The sequence below is a fragment of the Mastigoproctus giganteus genome, chromosome 11 (genome assembly GCF_048544385.1).
Source record: "Mastigoproctus giganteus isolate SK-2022 chromosome 11, ASM4854438v1, whole genome shotgun sequence".
Classification (NCBI taxonomy): Eukaryota; Metazoa; Arthropoda; class Arachnida; order Uropygi; family Thelyphonidae; genus Mastigoproctus; species Mastigoproctus giganteus.
Window position 1 is genome coordinate 107,806,325 of NC_143585.1, and position 27,057 is coordinate 107,833,381.

The 27,057-nt window shown below is 35.0% G+C and overlaps 1 protein-coding gene across 1 annotated transcript in view; it reads right to left on the reverse strand.

Annotated features, from left to right (window-relative positions):
- LOC150078339 (serine/threonine-protein kinase 10-like) overlaps nucleotides 1-27,057 on the reverse strand; it is a 387,198-nt gene that overhangs the window by 330,550 nt on the left and 29,591 nt on the right. The window contains exon 3 of the mRNA XM_090385108.1: nucleotides 1,745-1,943. Coding sequence (XP_090241234.1) covers nucleotides 1,745-1,943 — 199 coding nt within the window. The remainder of the gene's footprint in view (nucleotides 1-1,744; nucleotides 1,944-27,057) is intronic.

Here is a 27,057-nt window from a genome sequence, read left to right on the forward strand (position 1 = left end):
GCGATGGCATCGTGGTCACGAAATGAGATAAGGACAGTTTTGCGGTATAATTTCGTGCGTGGTTTAACCATAGACCAGTGCTTAGAAGAAATGACTCTTGCACTAGATGATGATTGTCCACATCGTACAATGATATTCAGGTGGTATAGAGAATTCCAAAGGGGAAATTTCACTCTGGAGGATTCTGAGAGGCCGGGAAGGCCACGAACGTCAATTACGGAGGAAAACGTTACTGCTGTGAGGAAAATGCTTGAAGAAAACAGGCGAGTGACCTACCAACAGATAGAGGATACTTTGGGTCTAAATGCACCAGCAATTCGTTCGATTCTGCAAGATCATTTGCACGTGAAGAAACTTTGTTCTCTCTGGGTGCCGCATCAACTGACTGAAGAGCAGATGACACGACGTGTGACTTGGTGCCGGGAGATGTTAAAAAAGTTTGATAAGGGACAATCTCGGTATGTGAACAACATCGTGACAGGTGACGAGACTTGGCTGTACTATTACGATCTGACGACCAAGGCTCAAAACAAAGTTTGGGTCTTTGATGATGACGACACACCCGTAATTGTCAGAAAATCCCGATCCGTAAAGAAGAAAATGATAGCTGTATTTTTCAAATCGAGTGGAATTGTGGAACGTGTCGTTTTGGACACGCAGAAGACAGTCACAGCTAAGTGGTATACTGAAAAATGCCTGCCTAAAGTCATTGGATCTATGAAGAACCTGCGGCCAAAGTCAAGAATGGACACCTGGTACCTCCATCACGATAATGCTCCAGCTAACCGCGCCAAAGCCTGCACCGAATATTTGACCACGACAGGACTGAAACTTCTCGAGCACCCTCCCTACAGTCCAGACCTTGCTCCCTGCGACTTTGCACTGTTCCCGCATGTGAAAATGAAGCTAAAAGGGAGGCGGTTTTCCAGTGATGAGGACCTTCTACGGGCTTGGGACAACGAGTGTGCTTTACTCCCTAGTGAAACTTGGCAGAACTGGTTTAAAGATTGGTTTCGGAGGATGGAGAGGTGTATTGAATGTAGAGGAAATTACTTTGAAAAAATTAAATAAACAAAGCTGTATTGCAAAACTTTCCTAGTACCCTTTGTATATATATACAATAAATTCCAATTAGAATACTTTCAAGGGAATGGTCCCAAAGATCCACCTCTCTCTGGAGACTATTTTTCAATTTTCATCAATATTTTGGTAAATAACATTACTTTTTGTTTAGCCTTTTTGAGGTGTTTATAAAGCAATGACCTGTATGTAAGCTGAAACCTACACAATTAATATATTTGCTAGCTGTTTTAGCACCTTCAATCCTTTATTTGCTTTAAAAAATTTAAAATTTTTAAATATATTTTATTAAATTAAGCAAAACATCATATCTTCAGTATTACTATATAAATGTAATAAATGTAGTATTAACATAATAATGATGATATTAAGGAAATTTATTGATACTGCACTGAACACACAAAACAATAAGAAAAAAAAAAAAAAAAAAAGAATAAAAAAAGAACAATATAGTGGAAAGTATTCATATTGCAGCATTATCCATTTAAAAAAAAAAAAAAAAATGCACGGCACTTCATACAAATGACTATGGAATCAAAATAAAAGAGCGCTAAAAGTGGGAGAGTGTTATATGTGGAAATGTTATAATTGAAGTCTAATGTATATATTTATTCAAATTTATTTTTAATATATATCCAATTATTTAAATGAATCCATTAATTACCTAATTTGACTCCTCCCTCTAAAGTAAGAAGAACATTTCCAGCTTTCAGATCCCTATGGATAACTTTGTTCTTGTGCAAAAATGAAAGTCCTTGACAGATTTCATGGCAAAGATAACAAATCTGCGATTCATTTAATGGTTTTTCTAAGTCAATCATTATACTATCAACTGCACCACCTTCGCAGAATTCAATTAACATCTATAAATACACACATTATTCAGCAATAAATATAAAAATGTATATACATGAAGAATTTTGTTAAGGCAAAACTTTAATAATACCATGAATATACTGGAATAAAGTTAATAAATGTATTCTCATGGAAACAAAAATACAGTGGAATCTCGTTAATACAAAGTTCAAGGGACCTAAATTTTCAAGTTTTGTAATAACGAGGCCCCCAAAAGTGTCAAAATTTTACCTTTTTTTTTTTTTTTTGTACATACTGTAGATCTAAGAATAATAAATAATAATAATATCAAAAATAATTAATAAAATTTAAAAATAAAAATAAAATAAAAACAAAAGCCTTCTCTAGCAATACAGCGAGAGGAATAACATATTTTTTAAAGATTTTATTTTATTTGTAAGATAAACTAAGAGAAAAGCAATATTAAGGGAAATGAAAATACTGTACAGTATATATTTTGATATATACAATACAGTTAAACCCCCGCTATTTGCGGGGGTTACGTTGCTGAGAAATGCCGCGAATACCGAAAACGCGAATACTGAGTTATGGCTCCCATAGTAATAAAGGGGTTCCATTCCAAAGTATGAAATATACAAGAAAAACTAGTCTAAAATTTTGTCTATGTATGTATTATATGTACCTTCATAATATGACTATGTACATAGACAGTACATAGCGAAATGCAAGCATATGGCATCGAAATGAAAATAAGAAACAATTTAATATTAAAGGTAATATTTATTAGAAATTTCAAACAAATCTTTCAAACCAGCGTTTTTGCTAGCTAAAAAACTTATCCCGCCAGTGCTATCACCAGTTTCACTAAAGTGTTGATAAAGGAGTTTTGCCTTTTCACGAATGATCAGTGAACTTAACGGAATTTTATTTCGAGTTCGGTCTTCTATCCACAGATTTAAAGCCTTTTCCATTTTTTCTAATTTAACTTCAAGTGTTACAAAGCAAATTTTTGGAGCGATTAGCACGTTTTCACGGACACCACAGCAGATTTTTTCTTCCGATTTTTTGATTGATCATACCGTTGACTCATTGATTTTATAATGTTTTTCCACTGAGGAGACACTTTCACCATTAGAAATTTTGTCTAATAACTCAATTTTATTCGCTAATGTCATCACCTTCTTTGATATTTTCACATTTCCCTTGTTATTCGTAGCCATATTTTTGTACGGGTTAGAAAGAACTTGTCCACAATAAAGTCACTTTCTTCCGTTAACACACTCGAAAAAGTCTGTTTTGCACTGCAAAACGGTAGATTTATCACTTTTGTAAGCATATAAATTGATAAATTTATTCAATTTATAAGCATATAAATTAAAAGCAAACGACGAAACCTTCCATGACAAGTGCATAACACATGCTGAACAAGGATTAGCGAGAAACATCCACGCTTGCGATTTTTTTACCCCTCTCCCCCACCCACTGAGCGCTGTTTTGACCAGGTGAGGTAATTTTAGCTATGCCCATGTTTTTTTATGGCAGAAAATGTTCACGGCGCTTTAAAATTCACATTTTTTTAGGTTTCATTTTATATTAAATCAGCGACCGCGAATACGCAAAACCACAAATATAGATACCGCGAATAGCAGGGGTTTACTGTATTTTAGTAATGCAGTAAAAAGAATTACAAATACAAATACAATTTATTAACTTTTTAATAAATTAATCTAATTTAAGGAAAGAATCCAATGTTGTTTGCTGAGCTTTTGTCCTATATGCATTTTCAACTGCAGCACAGACATTATCAAATGAAATAGTTGTTTCTTTATCAATGTTACTGCAGGCCAACACATTCTCTCTATTATGTTCATTGCATTTTGGGCATCTCTTTTAGATGGCAGTGTGCACGCTTCTTCACTTTCACTGGTAACAAAAACATCATCGTTTTGTTTTGGTACCCGGCAGCTCTTCTGATGTTGGCATTGCAGTGGTTGCAACTTCATCATCCACCTTCACAAACTCTTCAAATTCACCAACAAAATCCATATGCTCCTTCAAATTCCTCCATTCCTCACTGTTGCTATCACATTCATCTGCTCGACCATGTTTTTCGATTTTCTCTCCAAAGCCACTCTTTCTGAAGCACTGATTATAACACTTGATGCAATACTTTCCCAAGCAATAACAAGATTATGGATAGCATCCAAGACATTCCAATTTGGCTGCAAATTGTTCCCTCCTATGTTGCAGACCTTATCAGGTGAGCTCTATATGCTCTCTTGAGGTTATAAATAATACCTTGATCCAGTGGTTGCATTAAACTGGTGGTATTGGGGGGTAAAAACAACAGCTGTATATTTGTAAACTTAAGTGTCTCAGCAGAATGTGCTGTACAACGGTCTAGAATCAGCAAAACGTTCAACAAAAAATAGATTGCTGTATACGATAGCAAAAGACTCTTTGCTATCGTATGTAATAAGGTCAATTGCAACTGACCTTATTCCCCTTGGAGAGCGAGAGAGTGCATGTAAACAACTTAGAAAAACTATTTATTCTTTTGTTAATTTAATTTATTAAATTAATAAATGAATTTTGTTAATTCATCCTTCAGAAAGATGTTTTTCAGAGTGCACTTGACATTGTAGCTACCATAAACTGCTTTTGTTTACACAAAACTAATTTCTAACAAGTCAGTGCCATCCTTTGGGAAGTACGGAGCCAGGTGGCCGGGGACAATAATTGGATAGCTCTGCCAAGATTTGTATTAAACATACAAAATGACAATACAGCAGACTCTCGATTTACCGGGATTAGATCAATCGGGACACTTCAAGATTCCAAATTTAAAAAAAATCAACCAGAAATCATAAAATTCAAGTAATAAATAGAATAGGTATAAACAGATGTTTTGCAAGTCATTAATAAGTGACAAGCAGCATTATAAGTCGTCATTGGGAGATTAGTGTACCTATTATCTTGCAACTCCCGCTGTCTTCACACTCGTCGCACAAAAAAAAAACAAAAAAAAAAAGAGAACAAATGTTTAGTTTGTTTTAGTGTGTTGCGTCGATTGTTGTGTTCTGTTGCACCGCAAAAAGACAAATTTAGTTTAATTATTTATGTCAAGGATGTCGAAATTTTTTTTATAGTAAAAATTTTTTTTGTTTAGAAATTGCGAAAATGATGAGTAAACGCAAAAGAGTTGTGCTTTCAGTTAAACAAAAACTTGAAATTATTCAAAAGTTTGAAAACGGTGCATCCGTTAAATCTCTAATGAACCGTTATAATGTTGGTGAATAATGATGTTGCGTATAGTTTGTTCACTATATGCAACATTGTAAAAAATATAGGAAAGCTATTGACTTAAAATCGACATTGCAAAAAAATAAAGGGAAGCATTGTATTGGACATGCGATAGCGCACGGTAAGTTTTTTATCTATCGCCATATATCATTTTACGTAGGATGCTGAACATTTTTCGATACAGTAAGTCCCTGACTTACACAACTATGGATTTATGTTAATTTTTTTTCACTCTTTTTTTTTTTTTTTTTTTTTTTCAAGATTGTAAAATTTAAGACAAACAAAAAAAAAATAAATAAATAAAATAAGCAATCAATAACGACGATCATGGCACACACCAATTGCACAAGTGAGATACGGAGTAACAAGCAAAAAAAATAGGAAAGAAGAGAAGAGAAGATTCTTACAATTTATTTATGGTTTTTTTTTTTTTTATATGATTGAAGATTTCAGTGAAGGGGACACAATTTTACCATAATAACGTAAAAACCCACAGAATTCCAGTTATCGGTATTTTTGCAAATGCAATAAAATATAGTTTACTACCCGTTTATAATTAGATGCATGAACAGAAAAACCCAATAACACGGAAAGTGCAAATTGTTTTTATTGTTCTATGGTAGTGACCTCCAGAAATGTGCTTTAGCAAAATGTGAGCTCACATGGGGTGATAATAGTGAGTTTTTGCCTTAATCCTGTGAAGTTCTTTACAAAAAATTTCATTTTGACCGTTATCGTGGTGCCGACTAAGAGAATAAGTGACAGCGGTACTAGTAAATCTAACAAGAAAAGGAAAGCTATCGATTTGGATCAGAAAATTAAACTAATAAGGATGTATGAAAATGGTCAAACATAAACAAATATCGCACTGAATTCAGATTTGTCAATAATAATATAGTAGCAATATGTTATTAGTCATTCCCGAGTTACATAAAACTCAACGAAGTAAGAAGTCCTGGAAAGCATCTTTTACGTATGTCAGGGACTTCTGTATTTTTGGATTAACCTGGAAATCGATTATCCGGGATTTGTTTTTTACCATCTATCCCGGAAAATCAAGAGTCTACTGTATTTATTTCTCACAGGGTGAAAAAAAAAAAAAAACTTTATAACACATATTAACTGAATTTTGTAATAAACGAATATATTCACATAGAAAAGCCTATCCTTTTTCAGGGGAATAGTATGTGCTTCATATAAACGAGTACTTTGTATAAACCGAGTTTGTATTAACGAGATTTTGCTGTATAACAAATTAGTATTCTGTAAAGTCTGCATTCAATTCATCCAATTGTAAAAAGTTTCCTCGGCAATTGATAAATGATAAACAAATTTATAAATGATTATATTTATAAACATCAAGATATAGTGTTTGAGAATAAAATCATAACTAATATTTTGGATCAACTGTTTCAAAAATAATAGGGAGAATATACCATCTACACCTCTAGCAATATACAAGCACTACAAGTTAGTTAATCTTTGCAGTGCATTAAATTTTAGACATGTTAGCAAAAAGTAATAACACTAGCCAACACGATTTTTACCTGCAAGAACTTAAATGCTGTTTTTAACCAACTTTTATGCATACATTTCGAAAATCACCATGATAGTTTTATATCACATCAGTTAATAAATATAGAAGGAGTTACATTTTACCAAATATGCCAATTTTGCATAATTTAGCCAGTAATGTATGACATACTGATTTATTTATTTCATTATTTATTTTAACAGATATAAGCTAGTTCCCTTAATTTTAGCAATTGATTTTAGCCTGTTTTCTTTGGGATAAACATAATCAGATTTATACTTATTGTTCTTAGGTTCAAATTCCAATGAAACAATTTACAATATGAAGAGAGCACACAGTGCTTTTGGTGAGGATTTTTGTAGGCTGTTCCAAGGTTTACAAGTATTAACTGATAGTGACATGTTCTCAGAGTGTGGCCCTCCTACCACTTCACAAGGTGTTGACTATCAGCCAGTAAGTTCAGAAGTGAAGTACATTTAATAGTTAAATGTACTTCATGAATGGAGTTTATTCACAGATGCTTCAAAATTAAGTTTAAAAGAAGTTTTCCTTCATAATGGCAACAAATTTCCATCAGTACCTGATGGAAATTTTTCATTCATTTGGACTTAAAGAAAGTCACGAAAGCATGTCTAAGGTTCTACATGATATAAAATACCAGGATTATGGTTGGAACATATGCAGTGATCTTAAGGTTATCGGTTTGCAGAGGGGTTTCACAAATATTGTTGTTTCTTCTGTTTGTGGTACTGTGTAACAGAACATTATGTTGTGCAATGTTGGGACAAGCAGGACAAGTTCATACCAGGATAATGTAATGTAAAATATATTCCTTTAGTGCAATCAAACAAGGTTCTTCTTCTTTCACCTCTGCACATCAAACTTGGATTGATGTAAAATTTCGTGAAGAGACTAGATAAAGATTTGCATACTTAAGAAGTGTATTTCCTAATTTAACATATGTCAAACTTAAAGAAGGAATTTTCGTAGGACCCCAAATTAGGAAATCCTGAAAGACGATATGTTTTAAACCAGTTAAAGGAGGTTGAATTGGCAGCTTGGCGATCATTTCAGGCAGCAGTACATGGTTTTTTGGGTAATAAGAAAGAAGAAAACTATGAAATGTTGGTGTCTAATTTACTTGAGTGCTACAAAAACATGGGCTGTCGAAAGTCATTGAAAATTCATTTTCTTCATTCCTATCTCGAATTTTTCCCTGAAAATCTGGCGATGCGAGTGATGATAAGGGAAGCAGTTTCATCAAGATATTTCCATGATGGAAAAGCAGTACCAAGGTAACTGGAATCCTGTAAGGATGGAGGATTACTGCTGATTCCTTGTGAGGAAGAGTAAGCAGAAATATAAGAGAAAATCCCTTAGTAGCAAACATTTTTAAGGACAATTACAGATATGTGGATTATACATTATTGAAATATAACTATTTTGCAATGATTTATTGATATTTTTTCCAAAGTTAAATGAGTTAGAGAATGTATAATTTTTTTAATACTTTTATTACAAACTTGAATTATACGTATAATCCTTTTATTTTAACATTAAACATTGGTACATCTTTTGACGTAGACATAACAGAGACTTTTTATGGTGATTTTCAAATTCAGTGCGTTTATTTCCTTCAGAATCACATATTTTCATTTCTGAGGTATGACAAAAAATTTTTTTTGTTGGCTAGTGTAATTTGTGATTTATAAAAATCATTAAAAAAGCATGAGAAAAAAAAAAAAAAAAAGCATGAGAAAAAAAAAAAAAAGCAATGACTTCTATGCACAAACCAAGAACATTTCATATCTGTGCATTCATTCCTCCTATCATGGCAACAAACAATATCTAATGCTTCAACCAACTACAATATATTTTATACAGATGGCCTATGTGACAGGTATGAAAAAAAATAAAAATAACTGAAATTGTTGCAGTGGGAATTTATTGGCACAAGGGCTGCTATGGCCAAATTGTGCCTGTTACTTTCGAGTGTTCATCAATACATTAGAGATGGGTCTAGAATTGGTTGTATACATTGATCATTTTTAGATAAATAAACAATTCTGATAAATTGGCATCATCTCCAAGTATATGTCTTAGTTGCAGTGATTTTTGTGAATTTAGTAGAGATCTGAAACATGCAATTCTAGCTGAATTTTAATGTGCACACTTGATGATAATATGCTTCATGGTAAGTGTGAACTACAATGTGAGCAAAGTGGAGGATCTTCACCTAGCAGTAAGAAATAATAACTGCCAGATTTCTACTAGTCTGATTTTAATGAAATTTGAGAATACTCAACAAATCATTTTAAGATTCAAATATAAAATCTCATTAAAATCTGCCCACTGAAAATTGAATGAATGCAATAATTGCTAGATTTTACTGGTCTAATTTTATAAAATCTGAGATGGCTCACTATCCTTTTTCTTCTTCTTCTTCTTTTAATGCCATCTCCTATTGGAGAGAGACGGAGAGAAGTATAATTCTGTACTTCTCTCTGTCTTGGGCAAGATGAAAAAGATCCTAGGCTGATCTGTCAGTCCAGTTGCAGAACTAGCCACATTTGCCAGTTTCCCAGCTTCATATAAGGTTCTAACGTTCCATGAGCCTATTTTTCCTAATGAAAGTTTTTGACACCTGGGGATTCTTAGCACCCCTGTCCCAGTTAAAGAACGCTGGGGACTTGGGGCCATCTCTCTTATTGTACTAGCCATGGCGATTATTCTTGGGAAGCATAGTGCAGTAGTTTCTCCTTGCTTTCTGCACTGCAGCACTTCAGCTGTATCCGTTGGTTTGACTACACCTGAAGTAATCCAAAAACAAGCCGGAATGAAGTTCAGAATATATATACATAAATATTATTCAATTAGTTTTGCAATATTTAATTTTTTTTTTTTTTAATCTTCAGTGAGGTGGTGCTATTATCCTTCTTTCTGCCTCAATCACTAGCTAATAAATGTCCAATATATTAATGGTTTTTTTAATTTTTTAAACATATTTTCATGGTGGTTTGTATAGGCTTACTCATAATGAATAAATTTTAAATTATAGCCAGGTAAAATGTCTAATGCTTCAACCAACTCTCTATTTACATTATGCGTGTAACATAAGAAAACAATCAGCTGACCGTTAGAACTAAGAATGTTCCAACTTTCAAATAAACATGTTTATAAGTAGTTGAATACTACCTGATGTGGTGCAAAAACAACCCTAACTACAATGCAACTCACCAGGTGATCACTAAGAAAATCAAATAACTCTTCTTCTTAATATCACATTTTCAACATGAAATCCAGGAGCACATAGTAACCGCGTTAAGCATAGACAGTAGCACTACTGTCTATCCTTAATATCCTTTCTAAAAGAGCCAAATATAAAATTCATGAAAATCCATTGACTAAGGGTTTAGTTATTATATACAGATGGATGGATGGACAAAGAAATAATAACTGCTGGATTTCTATTTTGCCAATTTCAATGAAAATTAGGGAAAATTGGGTTCTAAAGGAGTCAAATGTAAAATTTCATTAAAATCCATCCACTAGGAGTTAAGTTATTACATTCGCACAAATAGATAGATAGATGGACATCATGAATGCAGTAGGTGCTACATGCATATATGCTAATGCACCTATAAAACTTATCAATTTTGCTTAAAAACAGAATAAAAGAATAGAATGTACAATGTTTGGGCAAAACAGTTGAGGACTGACCCTATAAGTCTGCAAAGTTTCTAGGCACATAACTGTACGAGGGAAACATGATTTATTTAGATTCTTCCCATTACTAGTTTTAGGGAAGCATAATTCTTTTTAACTTCAGAAACAAATGTTCCACATTCAGCTAACAACAGACATTTACATAACTCTGGCCATTCTATATTATACATCACTCCTTTCAGGATTAATGGAGTGGATTACAGACTAACTTCGAAATGAACAAACTTCTATGCACATTTTGTTACGTGCCAGCAAATATGAAAATAACTGAAATATACCAGTGGATGATAAAGCTTACCAACTATTCAAATGATTTCCTTGGAAGTAGTTTTTTTGATGCTGTATATACACTGATTATAATACTTCAGCAACTTCTAAAAGTATTCTTGACAGGATTCTTCTGGTTGTTGTTTTGGTTTTTTTTGGAGCATTAGCAACTAAGGCCATGTTGCTCCGGGATATGCAGTGGTCATTCCCTGACCTTTCCACATCCTCCGTATTTGGTGGTCACGGGCTCGAACACCAGTCTAATCAAGAAGCGTGTGCTACGCACTGCTGCTCCTGCCCACCTGGCTATGGAGGCGGCCAATTCCTTAGTAGATGCAAATATGTTACCTTTCAAGGAGGCATGAAAACTGGGGGGGGGGGGGGGAAGAATCACAGAGTTAAATTCTGGGAGTATGATGGATGGGAACTGCAGCAACAGAGTACTTCACAAAAAAAAAAAAAACTCTTGAATGGAAAGTGCCAATTGCACAGGAGCATTGTTATGATGGCAGCATCAACTGCTATTTTCTTCAAATATAGACAGATGGGATGAGAAGTGGCAACTGAAGTTTAACATTGATAAATGCAAAGTATGCATATGGGTAGCAGTAACCCCACAGTAACATACCAACTGAGTGGTGTTACACTCAGGGAAGTGGAGAATGAAAGAGACCTGGAGGTAATTGTGCAATCAGATATGAAGTTATCTGAACAGTGCAGACAGGCTGCCAGAGTAGGTCATGAGGTTTTGTCCATAATATGCAGGAATTTTAAAAGCAGGGATGAGGTGATTATTTCCTTGCATAAGCCAATGGTCAGGCCACACTTTGAGTACTGCATACAGGTCTGGAAGCCTCATTTTAGGAAGGATGTAGAGTTGCTAGAATGAGTACAGAGAAGGGCAACAAGACTGGCAAGGGGAACAAAGGAGTGCTCTTAGAAAGAAAGGCTTAAGTTCTGCAAATTGCAGCATCTGGAGACTAGGCACCTGCGAGGCAATCTGATTGAAGGGTATAAGGCCTCGAACGGATTGAGCACGCTCAGTGCTGATAGGATTCTTCCTCTTGCTCAGATTACAAACCTGAAGTGACAAACTGAAATTGAGGAAAGGCAGCTGTCGAATACATGTGCGGAAATTTGCCTTTAGCCAGCGAGTAGTTGATTGGCGGAACAAACTTCTATCTGTCGTTGTGGAAGTTGATAGCTTAAATAAATTCAAGGCAGAACTTGACAAGCATTTGAAATGAATGGATGGGTGAAATGGGAAAGTTTTTTTTTTTTTTTTCAGCTGATGCTGTATAAGCTTGCTTTCTTGCATTGTATGCTTCTTACTAATGCTAATGCTTCCATGGCTTTGGGAAGGCAAGGACAAGGATTGCCTTTTTCCAAGAATACAGAAATTCTTTATTAAGAAATATTCTATTACATAAAATTAAAAGGTGATCCTTAGACTGTGGTGAGAGGTGTTTTATAATTTCATAATGGATGTCAAATGGCCTGACAGCACTTGCTCATGTAAGGAAGTGTTGCATTTAACTCTTCTTGCGTATAAAGGGCTTGTTTTATGGTTCAAGTCCTTTTAAAGGGAAGTTTAATGCACATTTCTTGTTTTTCTTTTTTTAGAGAAAATGTAATTGCAATAACATCATTCCTCCCAAGAATTCTGAGAGGAATGATATTATTGCAGATATTTCCCCTAGAACAGGGGGTAGGCAACCTTTTTTGAGTGAAGAGCCATTTTTGATCTAATTAAAAAAAAAAAAAGAATCTGAAGAGCCACACCTCAGCTCAAGCTGAGAGGGGGGAGAGTTTTTTAAGAAATGGAACAGAGTGGGAAGGTTGTTTCAAAAAAAAAAAAAAAAATATATATATATATATATATATATATATATTTTTTTTTTTGAAATATTTATTAATACTGAAAAAACATAATAAACATCTAATTAGGTACGAACTATATGACTTTTGCTGCAGAACTTGAGCGAGTATGCCATAATTTTCATCTTTAAACATGCTGAGAGACTCGCATTGTTCAGACGGTTTCTTGACTTATTTTTAATATAGATCATGCTCGAAAATATTTGCTCACAGAAATACATAGAACCAAAAACTGAGAGAAGTCCAAACGCAAATATTTTCAAATATATATACGTGCACAGTAAGCTACTCCATGCATCATTATCATCCATAATCGTTCTGCTATTCTATGGGTTGATGTATGAAGCCTCGCCACCAAGCCCTGCCCGTATACTTCTCTCCATCGTTGATTTCACTTCAATTTCCTCCTCTCTTAATGACATTGGTCTTTATCATGTCCTGCCATCTCATTCTTGGTCTTTTGTCCCTTAATTTTAAATCAAACATATTTCTTGGCAAACACCTCTTGTTCATCCTCTTGACATGTCCAAACCATTTCAATTCTATTCTGTAGTTTTTCAACCTGAATTCTCTCCCTAATCACATCATTCCTGATTTTGTCGGGTCTTGTCTTTCCGGCTATGCTCCTCACAAATTTCATTTCTGCCCCATGAATTCTGCTTTCATCCTTTTTCCTCATAATCCAAGTTTCAGATGCATATGTCACAGAATTGGTACGTAATAGGCCTTATATATAGCCTTCTTACACTTCAGTGGTATGTGCCCATTCCAGATCAGATCTCTCCATGCACTGAACACAATTTGGTCTTGCTTTTTCAACTCAACTATCGCTGTCTATTTGTGTCTCTATTTGCAAGGGCAGCCTTTTGCCTCTCTAAATCCTCAATTTCAGTTTTAAGGCAGTTTAATCTTGCACTCCACATGTCCTTGATTTTTAAGTCCTCTAACTCCATTTCAAATTGTGCTTCGTTAATTTCAAGGAATGGAGGAAAATTTAACTGAAGTACTTACTTCCGAGAGGTTTGATTAAAAATGATGTCACCCTTTCCTTGCTGAAATCCACAGCTAAATTCGGTATGCATTTTCTGTTGAAAAAATGGCAAATTTTTTTCATCTTTAACATCGGGATTATTTTTAGTACTTCCATGATATTTTTTTAACATTGGAAAATATAATAATTTGCCACTTCCTATGTCTCCTTCGAAAACACGATTTGTGTTCAGACGAAAGCACTTCTTCCAAAAGCATAACTGGTGTGTTACCTTTTCCTTGAAATTTCTTATTTAACACATTTAAATGTGAAGTCACATCTGCCATAAATTGAATTTTTGTAACCAATCAATGCCTTCTAGCTTTTCATATTCAGCATTCATATCCGTCTTAAAAATAATTTCACTTCACCAAGACAAGCAGCAAATGGCATTAACGCTGCACCTCTAGAAAGCTATCTAACGCTGTTATGCATAAGGTCAGTATTGACAATCGACTTCATCAAGGCTCACAGAATTGTCGACAATGTAGTAGTTGTGCCATTATTTTATTGACTATCTTTATGTCCAAATCTGTCACTGCTATTATCCCTTTTAGAAACATTTGTGAGCAAAGTGCCTCTTATATTATTTTCTCTTGCAATTTGGTACAGCCTTTTTTTTACAGCTTGTTTTCTTGGCTCACTGGCTAGATATGTTTTGGTGAATGTATCATCATCATCAGCCATTTTCAATCCACTGCAGGATGAAGGCCTCTCCAGCAACTTTCCAGTTCCTTCTGTTTTGAGCACTGGCCATCCATTTACTACCCACAAACTCATGAATTTCATCTATCCATCTCCGCCTTTGTCTTCCAGGTTTTCTTCTAGCTCCTCTTGGATACCATTCTGTTATTTTCTTAGTCCATCTGTCATCAGGTCTTCAAGCTATGCGTCCTGCCCAAGACTATTTTAGTTCTCTAGTTTTGATAAGAATGACCTTTACTTGAGTTTGTTGCCTAATCCATGTGTTTCTCTTCTTATCTAACAGTCTGATTCCCAATATGATTCGTTCCATTCTTCGCTGTGTAGTTTTCAGCTTCTCTTCCATTCTTTTGGTGAGTGCCCAAGTTTCACTTCCATAAGTCATGGTGGGGAGAATACATTGGTTCATTATTTTACATTTCAGACAAACTGGGATATTGCTCTTCAGTATGTGACTATGTGACTATATTTCCTAAATGCTATCCATCCAAAATTTATTCTTCTCTTGACTTCCAGCCATTTATCATTATTACAGCTAATAACTTGTCCCAGATAAGTATATGACTCCACCTTTTCAATTACTGCTCCTTCAATAATTATTTCCCTTTCTGTGGCATACTTGTTCATCATTACTTTTGTTTTAGCCATATTCATCTTTAGTCCAAAATCCTTACTAGCTTTGCATAACTGATTAAGATTTTCCTCTAATTCTTTGGGATCATGGCTTATGACCACAATGTCATCTGCAAATCGTAAATGGTTTAGGTACTATCCGTTCACATTGACTCCTTTCTGCGACCAATCTAATCTTCTGAAAGCTTCCTCAAGGGCAGCAGTAAACACCTTCGGAGATATTGTCTCCTTGTCGAACTCCTTTCTCAATTTTAAATTTCCTGTCTTTGTCTAGTCTAATAAAGGAGGTAGCACTCTCATATATTTTCTTCAAAATCATAATATATGGGGTATCAATGCCTTGTCTTTCCAGTGCCCGAAACATTGCCTTATGCTGTACGGAGTCAAATGCCTTTTCATAATCCACAAATGCCAGGCATAATGGTGTTTTATATTCATTTGCTTTCTCCATTAGCTGTGATATTACGTGAAGGTGATCCATAGTTGAGAATCCTGTCCTAAAGCCAGCTTGCTCTTTCGGTTGATTCTCATCAAGTATTCTTTCTAATCTGTTAGTAATGACCCTTGTGAACAACTTGTAGATGTGGGATAACAAGCTAATTGGTCTATAATTTCCCATTTCTGATTTATCTCCTTTCTTATGCAGCAAAACTATGATTGCATTATTCCACTGCTTAGGCGTCACACCTTTTCTAATGCACTTTGTGAAGAGCCTTGCCAGTTTTTGTGTTATGTCTCTTCCTCCCAATTTTAACAACTCTACAGTAACTTCATCTTCCCCCGGGGCTTTCCAATTCTTCATTTTCTTCAATGCATGTTCTACCTCATCAGGAAGAATATTGGGTATGTCATATGTGTTGCTACTTTGCAATCCATCTTCCCCACTGCTGGCATCATTCCCCTGCTCCTTGTATAATTCTCTATAGTAGTCTTCTGCTATTTGAATTATGTCTTCTCTGCTGTTTATAAGTACACCATCGCTATTCTTCAGTTTCAGTATCATTTGTCTTTCTGTATTACTGCTCATGGCTGCTGATTTAAATCCTTTGTTTTCCCTTAATGCTTGTTCTACTTTTCTTGTGTTAAATCTTCTTATGTCCTCTCTGAGAGTCTCTTTCTAATGGCTTTGCATAACTCAGTATACTCAATTTTCTCCCTGTCAGTGTTTTTCTTGCTTTTCATTTGTCGTCTTCGGTTCATCATGACAAGCGTTTCTTGACTAATTTTTTCTTCTTTGGATTTCTTTTTCCCTATAGGTTTCTTGGGCTTTATCACTTTCAAAAAGTTGTAATATTCCTCGTCGATATCTTGGTCCTCAGCAGTCTGCAGAAGCTCAAACTTGTTCTTAAGTTCCAGTACATACTGCTTTTTCTCCTCTTCTGTTATCTCAAAGACCTTTGTATTATTTACTCGAGTCAGTTTTTTCCTTTCCTTTCCTACATCTATATCAAGTGTACATCTTACCATTCTGTGATCATTTCCAACATTTACCTTATTCAGGACGGTAACATCATTCACAATGTATCTTCTGTTAGTGAGGATGAAGTCGATTTCATTAGTAGTTAATCCATTTGGACTCTTCCATGTTCACCCTTTTCTTGAAAAAAGTGTTCATTACTGACAGTCCTTGAGATTCTGCAAATTCCACATGTATCATGAATGTATCATGTTTAGTCAAAATGTGTCTTTCTACGTTTGTTTTTTATTGTTTGAAAGTTTTTCACTACATATTAAAGACAACATAAGTCCTGTAGAATTTGCAACAAATGCATATGACTCAGTCTATTCCTTCTTAAATTCCTGGTTTTCTTGCTCAATCTTTCTCTTTTGAGTTGACATTTTAAAAATGATAGTAATTTTAATGGCATCTTATTTCATTTGTTTAATAATACCACATCACTGATTTAAAAAGTAAAGTGATTTATAATATGAATTCACATACTTATCACAAACACTACATACACACGGAACGATTAATCTTCGACACTGCAGTATGTGTGCTCTGCTCATGATGTACAGGCAAACCAAAGTGAGAAGCGTTTGTGGCTTGCGCTAAAACTAATGCTATATTCATGTCGCCTCCCTTGCTCGCAGCATGCTGCACTTGTCGTACATGTGGACTAACAGTTAAAGAGCCGCAATTGCATGTTCAAAGGGCCACAGGTTGTTGACCCCTGTCCTAGAATATTAGCAACTGCAGTTGGATCTGCAATTGGAAAGGGATTACAAATTCTACTCTGTAAGACAACTGAAGGGCATGATGGATATTTTCCCTTCATTTTCCAAATTTTAACTCAGACAAGTTTTGAGCTAGCAGCCCATGCTATGGAGAAGGTAAAATGGATCCAAGATTCCCTTTGGCTCTGACATCAGATGTAGCATGTGTACATTTAAAGGATATTAAATTTTCTGTGGTGGTATATCCACAGAATATCCCCCACACATTGTTTTGGGTTTTTCTTGAAGCTGTGAATGCCAGGATTATGGAAATGGTAGAAACTATATAGATGTTTTTGGATTGAAACTGTTGCATGGACAATAGCTTCTGTAATGTATGCAACAGCATTACTGTTGGGTCTCCTGGCTGACTCTTGTGATGTGAAACTGCGACAAATATGCTAAAGCATCAAGTCAGCCTATTCAAACTTCCAGTGAGATATCCTTGATGGCTGACATGGTCTTTTTCCAATCAACAGGGAAGCACTTACTCCCCATGGGAGTGAGCACTTCCCTGTTGAACAAAGGGAGGAGAAAAGGGAAGCAGATGGTGAGATCGATGGCAATAAACATATGGGTAGGAACGTGGAAAAAGGTGTGCAATTCCATATTTAGGAAGGAAAGGTTGTTGTTTTGGAGTATACACTATTTTATATCCCCTATGTTAGTTTCTATACTGCCCCACAGGGTATTATGAGATCTTCTAAAAAAGAGAATAGGAGCAGGCAGTTGCACAATAAGATCATCAAGGTCTCTCTGGGAGATATCGATCCCAGGTGGCAAATACACTGAACAAACACTGTTACAAGAAACCTAACAAAGAGGCAAATGGCAACTGCCTCTACGGTGGTTGTAAGAGGGATTACTTGCGGGTATCGTTGCCCACTAAGATGGAGATTCCACTAGAAGCAGGTCCATTACCAATTCTCTCTTTGCATATTATGCTGACAATACATAAGGAAGATTCTTCTTTTGCCTTTAAATATGCATTTCTCCTAAAAAAAAAGCACACTGCTTTATGCCTATGGAGGAGGAACCTGATATCATCAACATTGTCAGTTGTTGTTATTTGCTTTTTAGGAGCATTAGCAACTAAGGCCATATTGCTCCGGGGATATGCAGTTGTCATTCCCTGACCTTCCTGCATCCCCCGTATTTGGTGGTCACAGGCTTGAACCCCGGTCTAATCAAGAAGCGTGTGCTACACACTGCTGCTCCTGCCCACCTAGCTACGGAGGTGCCAACATTGTCAGAATCCAAGGCAATTCCACTGTATGAATTTGGCCATTATTTGGACTTTGTGGATCCATCAGATGGTTCCGAAGTGCTGAGCACTTATTTTTCTCAGTCTGGGATTTATCTTTTTTTGGGGAAGTATGGATGTCGTTCTATGTTCATTTCTTCCTCTGCAAAAAGTTCCAAGAATGACTGATCGGGTACCTCCTTTACTTCAATATCCATACTTTCCTTTATTTCAGAGTGTACTTAATACATCCTGAAACAAATGAAAGCATGGATATTTTCACTTTGTTTCAGGGTGTACTTAATAGAAGTTTTTTAATCTTATTTCTATCACTTTATCACCAGGTGGAGCATTAGGAGGCACAGATATAGGAGCGGCAGATGATTGGTTCTTCTGGGAGGGTTTTTGCAAGATTAGTAAGTAGTTAGTGATGGGAGTAAATGACTCTGATGGCGGTATGATTGTCTCTGTTTGTATCCTGACAATATATTTCTCAGAAATCTTCTGGGAGTATAAGTGCCTGCCTGTATTTACTGGTTGGATGCATTTCCTGGCCTCTTGGCAGCAAAATGTTCAGTACTATTTTTCAGTTTTTGAATTTCTTTCTCTTCCTTCCATTACTGGCATACTCGTGGGTATACAAAGGTGCTTGCCTTGATAATTTGTACAAATTAGGTTTGAAGCTGCACATTCCTTGCTCTTGTGGTCTTTTTCACTACAGATCAAGAAGCGTGTTATTATGACAGGGTATTTTTGAGTGGATTTACTTTTGGCACTTAAAATACCTCATTAGGAATGCAAATTCTTACTGGGCAGTTTAAGAAGCCTGACCTAATGGAATTTGGAGGCCAAAGGGGTGTGAAGAAGATCCCACTCTGATATGACACAAAGTGTGAGCCTGTAAGGGAAGCATATAATTTGTATTTTCTTATCTACTTGGTGGTTTTTTTTTTTTTTTTGCTAATCCAGAAAAAGCCTGTGGCTTCCTTGCACTATATGGCAAATACTATTATTTTTATATAATACAATATTGTTTAATCCTGATCTATATTATATGTGGCTGAAATGTCCTATTAGTCTCATAAAAGAAAATATTGTCAATGAACAGCTGTCTGTGATTAGCAATAAGATCTGTGAATCCTGTATATCTATAAGGAGATGGAAGGCTGTTTTTTGCATATATGATGCAGTGGACATTCGATAAGAAAATGTTTCTACATTTTTATTACTATAGTTTTACTATAGTTACTACTATAGTTATTTATTTACTATAGTTATTACTATAGAGCAGGTGTGGCCAACTTAATTTGTGATGGGATCTACTTTTTTTCTTCAAAATGTGTCACAATCTACTATCTCAAGAATTTCATTGCACATGGTTAAAAAAGTTCAACACATATCGAAAAATGTTGTTTATAAATTATAAAACTAAATACAATTCAGAATTCTTATTTTAAATTCACATGCCTTCATGTCATCTGCCAGGCTGTCAAAATCATGGATATGCTGTGATAAGGCCAACCATAAAGAATCTTCCGTATGCAAGTCCGTAAGAGTAGAGCGATTCTTTGTCTTTGTTTGTTTCAAATACAAAAGGGACGATTCACATAGATATGTAGAACCAAGACAGGAATTTAAATGTTCACTGCATTTTTTTACATTTGGGTACTTTTCTCGGCAACATATTTCCAAAGTCCTTTTCTGATGATCTGGCTTTTAGGAAGATATCATTTCACAATGTAATAATTTCTCCATGTGAAAAATCTCAGCAATTTTTTTCGTATCCAAGTCGACATTAAATGGATAAGAAATATATTGAACAGTGTCTTCAATTGTTTTAAAATCACTGAATCTGGTTTAAAAATCATCCACAACTTCCTCAATTTCAGAAACATATTTCTCACTATTAAATTCAAAAACGGGAGATTTTTGCAAATGATCTTTCATATTTGCAAAATTAAATTTTTTTTCTTTGAGATCCTTTGTCATTGCTAAAAATTGATATTTATGTGCAGAGATACTACTAATCGTGTCACCCACATTTTTATTTTTTCCTTGTAATTCCAAATTCAGATCACGTAATTTACTGGTAAAATCTGCCAAAAAAGCCAGATCACACAACCACCCTGTGTCTTGTAGCTGCTGATAATCATCTCCCCTTTGAAAAACAAATTTTTTAATTCCATTCAGCAAATTTTGAAATCTCTGTAGAAACTACTCCAACTCAGCCACCTCACATTTGTGTGTAATATCAGATCTGGTTCATTTTTCGAGTTGCATTTTGAAGTCTCCTTTGAAGAGATTGTCCTCTGATGGAATTCACAATTTTGAAAGCTATGTCCATAACACTTTTAGTATTTAATCTTTTGCTGGCTAACACTTGTTGGTGGATGATATAGTGGTAACTCAAAAAATCTAGGAATTCATCATACTTTTGGCATAATGCAACGAATCCGTTAAGATGCCCCATCACTGCTTTAGCTCCATCTGTTGTTATTGAAACGAGCTTAAATAGTGGTAATTTCATTTTTTCAATAAAATTTTTGAATGCATTAAATATAACAAGACCTCTAGCTCTTTCTTTTAACAAAAACCATACCCAGCAGTTCTTCTCTAGTGGCAGAATCATCGAAAAACATACAAATAAAAATGAGCAATTGAGCTGTATCACTGATGCCTGTAGATTCATTAAGTTGTGAAGAAAAGGACACACAATTAGCGATATGAGCACGCAATTGTTCACTCACGTTTTTATTAATTTTTTCAATGCGTTGCATCACAGTATTTCGAGATAATTGCAGATCGTGAAGAACATTTTTAATTTCATTTTTAGAAATAACAGATTTAAAATCCATTATTTATAAAAATGCATCTTTGATGAATTGACCATCAGAAAATGGTCTGCATTTTTTTGCAAGAAGATGACTCACTTTAAATGATGCTACAGTTACTGCTTTAGGTTGTAAATTATAGGTCATGAAGAAATATTGTTGTGTGAATAATCTGGATTTAAGTTCTTTTAACTGATTTTTTCTAAGCTCACTATTAGGCAGAAAATCCGATTGGTATTTGTGTGCACTTCAGTTCAATGGAGTGCACTGAAGTGCCTTTCTAAATTTCCTTTTTGGGTATAGCCACGGAAGCATTGCAAATCAACATTTTTCTTTTATCATTACAAAAAAGTATTCTAGTTCCTATTCTTGATGAAAATGATACGTTTTAATATTTTTGTAGTATTCATTTTAAATCAAAGGGTATTAAATTAACGTATGAGTACTGTCTAGTTAATATTAAGTAAGCTAAATAAGAATTCAACACCTTCACACAAAACAACATAACTGCGTGAATTTTCAATATACAAGCCTAGCGGCTGTGTGGCAAAAAAGAGTAGTCACATGGTTCGACAGATTTGTAATAAGCATATGCAGTGAGGTGCATAATAATAATAACAACATTTACATTTTGACTAATCTATTTTTTTATATATACAGGCACTCCCCGGCTTACGTAATATTCGACTTTGCGTAAGTTTTTGCTGGCCAGTGCTAACTTAAAAAAAATCATGGAAACGTATTTCACATCCCATAAAGATAAATAGAGGTATCGTGAAAATATTGTAATGTGAACCCAATAACACATTGTTTTTTTTTTGGTAATTTGTTTCCAAGACCTCGGAAGTTGAAATTTTCACTATATAACTAAGCTATTTATCTCTCTAAAAGGTCATTTTTATAATGGAAATTGCACTACACTTTCACTGTTATTATATGTTCAGTGTAAGAAGCAATTTTGAATGCATTTGTGATATTTTTCTAAAACACATTTCTGGAGGTCACTACCATAAAACAATAAAAACAATTTGCACTTTCCAGTTTATTGGGCTTTTCTGTTAGTGGAATCTATTATAAATGGGTAGTAAATTTGATCTTATTGCATTTGGAATAATATCGAATTCTGTGGGTTTTTACGTTACGGTACTATAGTGAAATGAGCTCCCCTTCATTGAAATCTTCAATCATAAAAAATAAATTTTCAGAATCTTCTCTTCATTCCTATTTACTTATTACAATGGTGAAGGGAAAGGGACCAACGGAAAGTGCAAGTGCTGGCAGTGTTAAGAAACGAAACAAAATTGATTTAGAAATAAAGATGATTAATAAAAAAGTACGAAGCAGGACAAAGTTTGTAATCTACTGCACAGAATTAGGCCTCACTGCTTCAACAGTGAATACTATTTTAGGGCACAGTGCATATATAAAATAACATGTTAAAGGATCGATGCATTTAAGATCAACAGTGATCACAAAACAGCATTCAGGTGCTATATCGAAGATGGAAACGCTATTAATAATATGGATGGAAAATCAGATTCAGAAGCAAGTGCCCCTAAATCCAATGGCCATTCAAGCAAAAGCAAGAATTATTTATGAAGATATTAAGGATAAGTACAGCGAACCCCAAACCAAGTTTGCGGCAAGCAACGGGTGATTTAATAGGTTCAAGGAAAAAACCCCTTCTAAATCTCCACAGCCTTCAACTTCTGCAGCGGCATGCTTATCAGCTGGAGAGTTAATTCTGGCAACGATGCTCAAGAGGTAAAACTTGATGATGTTATGTCTGTCTCCTCTCTCTTTTTGTAATTTTTTCTGTGCACGAGATAAAAAAAATTAATAAATAATTTTATTTACATGTTCATCGAACATTTCCTTTTTGCTTCAATCAAATTCAGCATGCATAGTTGTGAGTGCTGCATAAGCATTTAGGGAAATTTCAACTTACATAGAGTTCCACGGAACATGACTCTTACATAAGTCAGAAGTGGCAGTATTTAAAATTCATCATGTCGACCAAAATTAAAGCCACGATCGACTGTAGATCGTGATCGACTTGTTGGCCACCCCTGCTATAGAATGATGACAAGAGTTTGAATAATAGTTATTCATATAAATTCTATAGTAAAATAGAAGTAAAGGATGTGGTTTAGAAAGGACATGGATCTGCTGGAATGGGTGAGATTAATGAGGGGATCAAAAGGTTTCTTTCCAGGAAAGGCTTCAGTTGTGAAACTTGCAGCATTTGGAGGCTGGGCACCTATAAGGAGATATGACTAAGGTGTTTAAAGGCTTTGAACGGATTGAGTAAACTCAACACTGATGGAATTCTTCCTCGTGATCAGACCACAAAAGGGGAAATCAAACTAAGGAATGATGGTTGCAGTATAGATGTGCAGAGTATGCCTTCAGCCAGCAATTAGTTCACTGTTAGAACAATCTTCTACCTGGTGTTGTAAAAGTGGGCAGTTTGAATGAATTCAAGAAAGAACAAGATAAACTGATAAATTAGGAGATGAGCAGGTAATATGAAAGGGTTTTTTTTTTTTTTTTTTTTTTTGGCTGATGGCATAAGCTTACTTTCTTACATCATCTGCCATTACTAGAGTATTTACAGATTTTTCACTATCTCGCTGAATCATTTAATAATGAACTGCATCAGGTCCTGCTGCACTCTATCGCAACTTGTCAGAGACTCTTTCAGTTCTTCTATAATGAAAGGCTGGTTATATGGAAGTTGGTATTAAATGTAGCTTATACTTTTCAACTACAGATTATCTTTTGAAAGGTTAGTAAGCATGCTGATACATTTGCAAAGGAAACCAACAAAATATGTTTTTCTCAGATTTGGCAATATCTTGCTCATTCCAGTTTATTAGTGAATTGGAACTGAAAGAAATTTCCAAATGCATTGTCTGATTTTATTCCATATAACATGACTAACTGTATTTCTGTTTACTGTAGGAACAAAACATCTACGATTCCTTTCTAGTCTTATGATGGATGTACAAGGGGCTGTTCAATAAATAATGATCATAATTTTTTTTTTTCACAATGTACTTTTATTAATCGTCCATATTTTGCTGATCCTTTTCAAAATAGTCCCCATTTGATGAAATGCACTTACTTCAACATTTCTACCATTCTTCAAAAACATGGTGGAAGCCACTTTTTGACCATGAGCTTGAAAATCACTTCCAAAGTCTAACTTTTCTGAAGACTGGAAACATTTTCCCTTGCAGCTCCTTCTTTAACTTTGGAAATTAAAAAAAAAAAAAAAAAATTTGCCATTTAAACAACTTTGTAGTAATTTCCGCCAAGGCCTTATTAATGTTTAAGATGCCGTGGTAAATACTGTAAGATTTCCAAAAGTCTCTTAACGTAAAATTTTTCTCATTGTCTACTGCAGACAATGCCTGAGCAAATATTTTGCGTAAATAGTATGCTTTTAAATACAAAATAATACCCTGATCTATAGGTTGGATGAGCGAAGTCGTGTTTGGCGGTAGAAATATGACTTGTGTTGGAATTGAAATCATCTAGATGCATAGGATGTCCGAGAGCATTATCTAATAGAAGCAGAATCTTAAAAGGAACATTGTTGTCTTTACAATATTTTTCAACCTCAGGAATGAAGCAGTATTTAAATGAATCCTGAAAGAGAGATATTGTTATCCATGCTCTCTGGTTCGATCGGAAATGCACGGGTAGGGTGGCTTTATTGATGCCCTTAAATGCATGAGGATTTCCAGACTGGTACACAAGCAGCGATTTTAATCTGTAATCTCTCACTGCATTAGCCCCAAGCAAGAGCATGGCCCTATATTTTGAAGCCTTGAAACCTGGCATTGTCTTTTCCTGTTTGGCAATGTACATTCGATCTGGCATTTTTCTTTTTTCCAACACATCACAAAATTTCTCTGCAGCTGCAGAATCTGCAACTTCACCGCATACTTTAACTTTGTGGAAACCAGCACTATGCTTGAACCTATTAAACCATCCGTTGCTTGCCATGAACTTGGCTTGGGGTTCACCGTACTTATCCTTAATATCTTCATAAATACTTCTTGCTTTTGCTTGAATGGCCATTGAACTCAGGGACACTTGCTTCTGAATCTGATTTTCCATCCATATTATTAACAGCTGTTCCATCTTCGATATAGCACCTGAGCACTGTTTTGTAATCACTGTTGATCTTAAGTGTGTTGCTCCTTTGACATGTTCTTTTATACGTGCACTGTCCTTTAAAATAATATTCACTGTTGAAGCAGCGAGACCTAATTCCCTTGCAATAGATGACAAACTTTGTCTGCTTAGTACTTCTTAATCATTTTCATCTTGATTTCTAAATCAATTTTGTTTCGTTTCCTGGCACTGCCACCACTTGCACTTTCCATTGGTCGCTTTCCCTTCCTCATTGTAATACATAAAGAGGAATGAAGAGAATTTCCAGAAAATTTGTTTTTTATACGATTCAAGATTTCAGTGAAGGGGAACACATTTCACCATAATACTGTAATGTAAAAACCTACATGATTCCAGTTATCGGTATTATTGCAAAAGCAATAAAATCGAGTTTACTATCCGTTTATAACAGATTATGCTAATAGAAAAGCCCGATAAACCAGAAAGTGCAAATTGTTTTTATTGTTTTCTGGTAGTGACCTCCAAAAATGTGTTTTCAAAAAATACCAACAAAGGTGTTCAAAATTGATTCTTATAATGGAACATATGATAATGATGAAAATGTAGTGCAATTTCTATTATAAAAGACCTTTTAGACAGATAAATAGCTTAGTAATACTGTATAGCGAAAATTTCAACTTCCAAGGTCTTGGAACGAATTACCAAAAAAAACCAATGTGTTATTAGGTTCAACATTACAACATTTTCATGATACCTCCATTTATTCCTATGGGATGCAAAATATGTTTCCATGATTTTTTTAAGTTTGCACCGGCTGGAAAAAACTTACGTAAAGTTGAATTTCCGTAAATCAAGTATTACATAAGTCAGGGAGTTCCTGTACTCCATATGGGTAGCAGTAACCCAAGGGAAACGTACCAACTGTGTGGTACACTCAGGAAGGTGGAGAATAAAAAAGAGCCAGGGGTAATTATGCAGTCAGATATGAAGCTCTCTGAGCAGTGCAGACGGGATGCCAGAGCAGGCAATGGAGTTTAGTCAATGATATATAGAAATTTTGCTAGCAGAGATAAGGAGGTGAATATCCCTTTGTATAAGACAATGGTTAGGCCACACCTTGAGTACTGCGTACAGATCTGGAGGCCTCATTTTAGGAAGGATGTAGAGTTGCTAGAATGACTACAGAGAAGGGCAACAAGACTTGTGAGAGGAACAAAGGGGTGTACTTATGAAGAAAGGCTTAAGTTCTGCAAGTTGCAGCATCTGGAGAATAGGCTGGTTGGTTGGTTTGGTTTGGTTTTTAATGGCGCATTGGCAGCTAAGGCCATAACGCGGCAAGACAAATTTAAAATGTTATTAAACATTTTGGTAGCAAAGGCTACCACGTCAAACAATTAATTATTATGTTAAAAAGGCATAAAAGTAAAAGCATAAAACTTAGATCTTTGTATAAAAATTAATAAATTGTAAAAAGTTAAAAACGTCAGACATTGTCTCTGTCACCTATTATCTGACTGAGTGTAAATGGCTCAGTCAAATTATTAAAATCAGTAAAACACAAGTGTCGTGCTTCAATAAAAACAGGACATTCTACAAAAAGATGACTGACGGTTAAAATAACATTACAATTCACGCACATAGGTGGGTCATC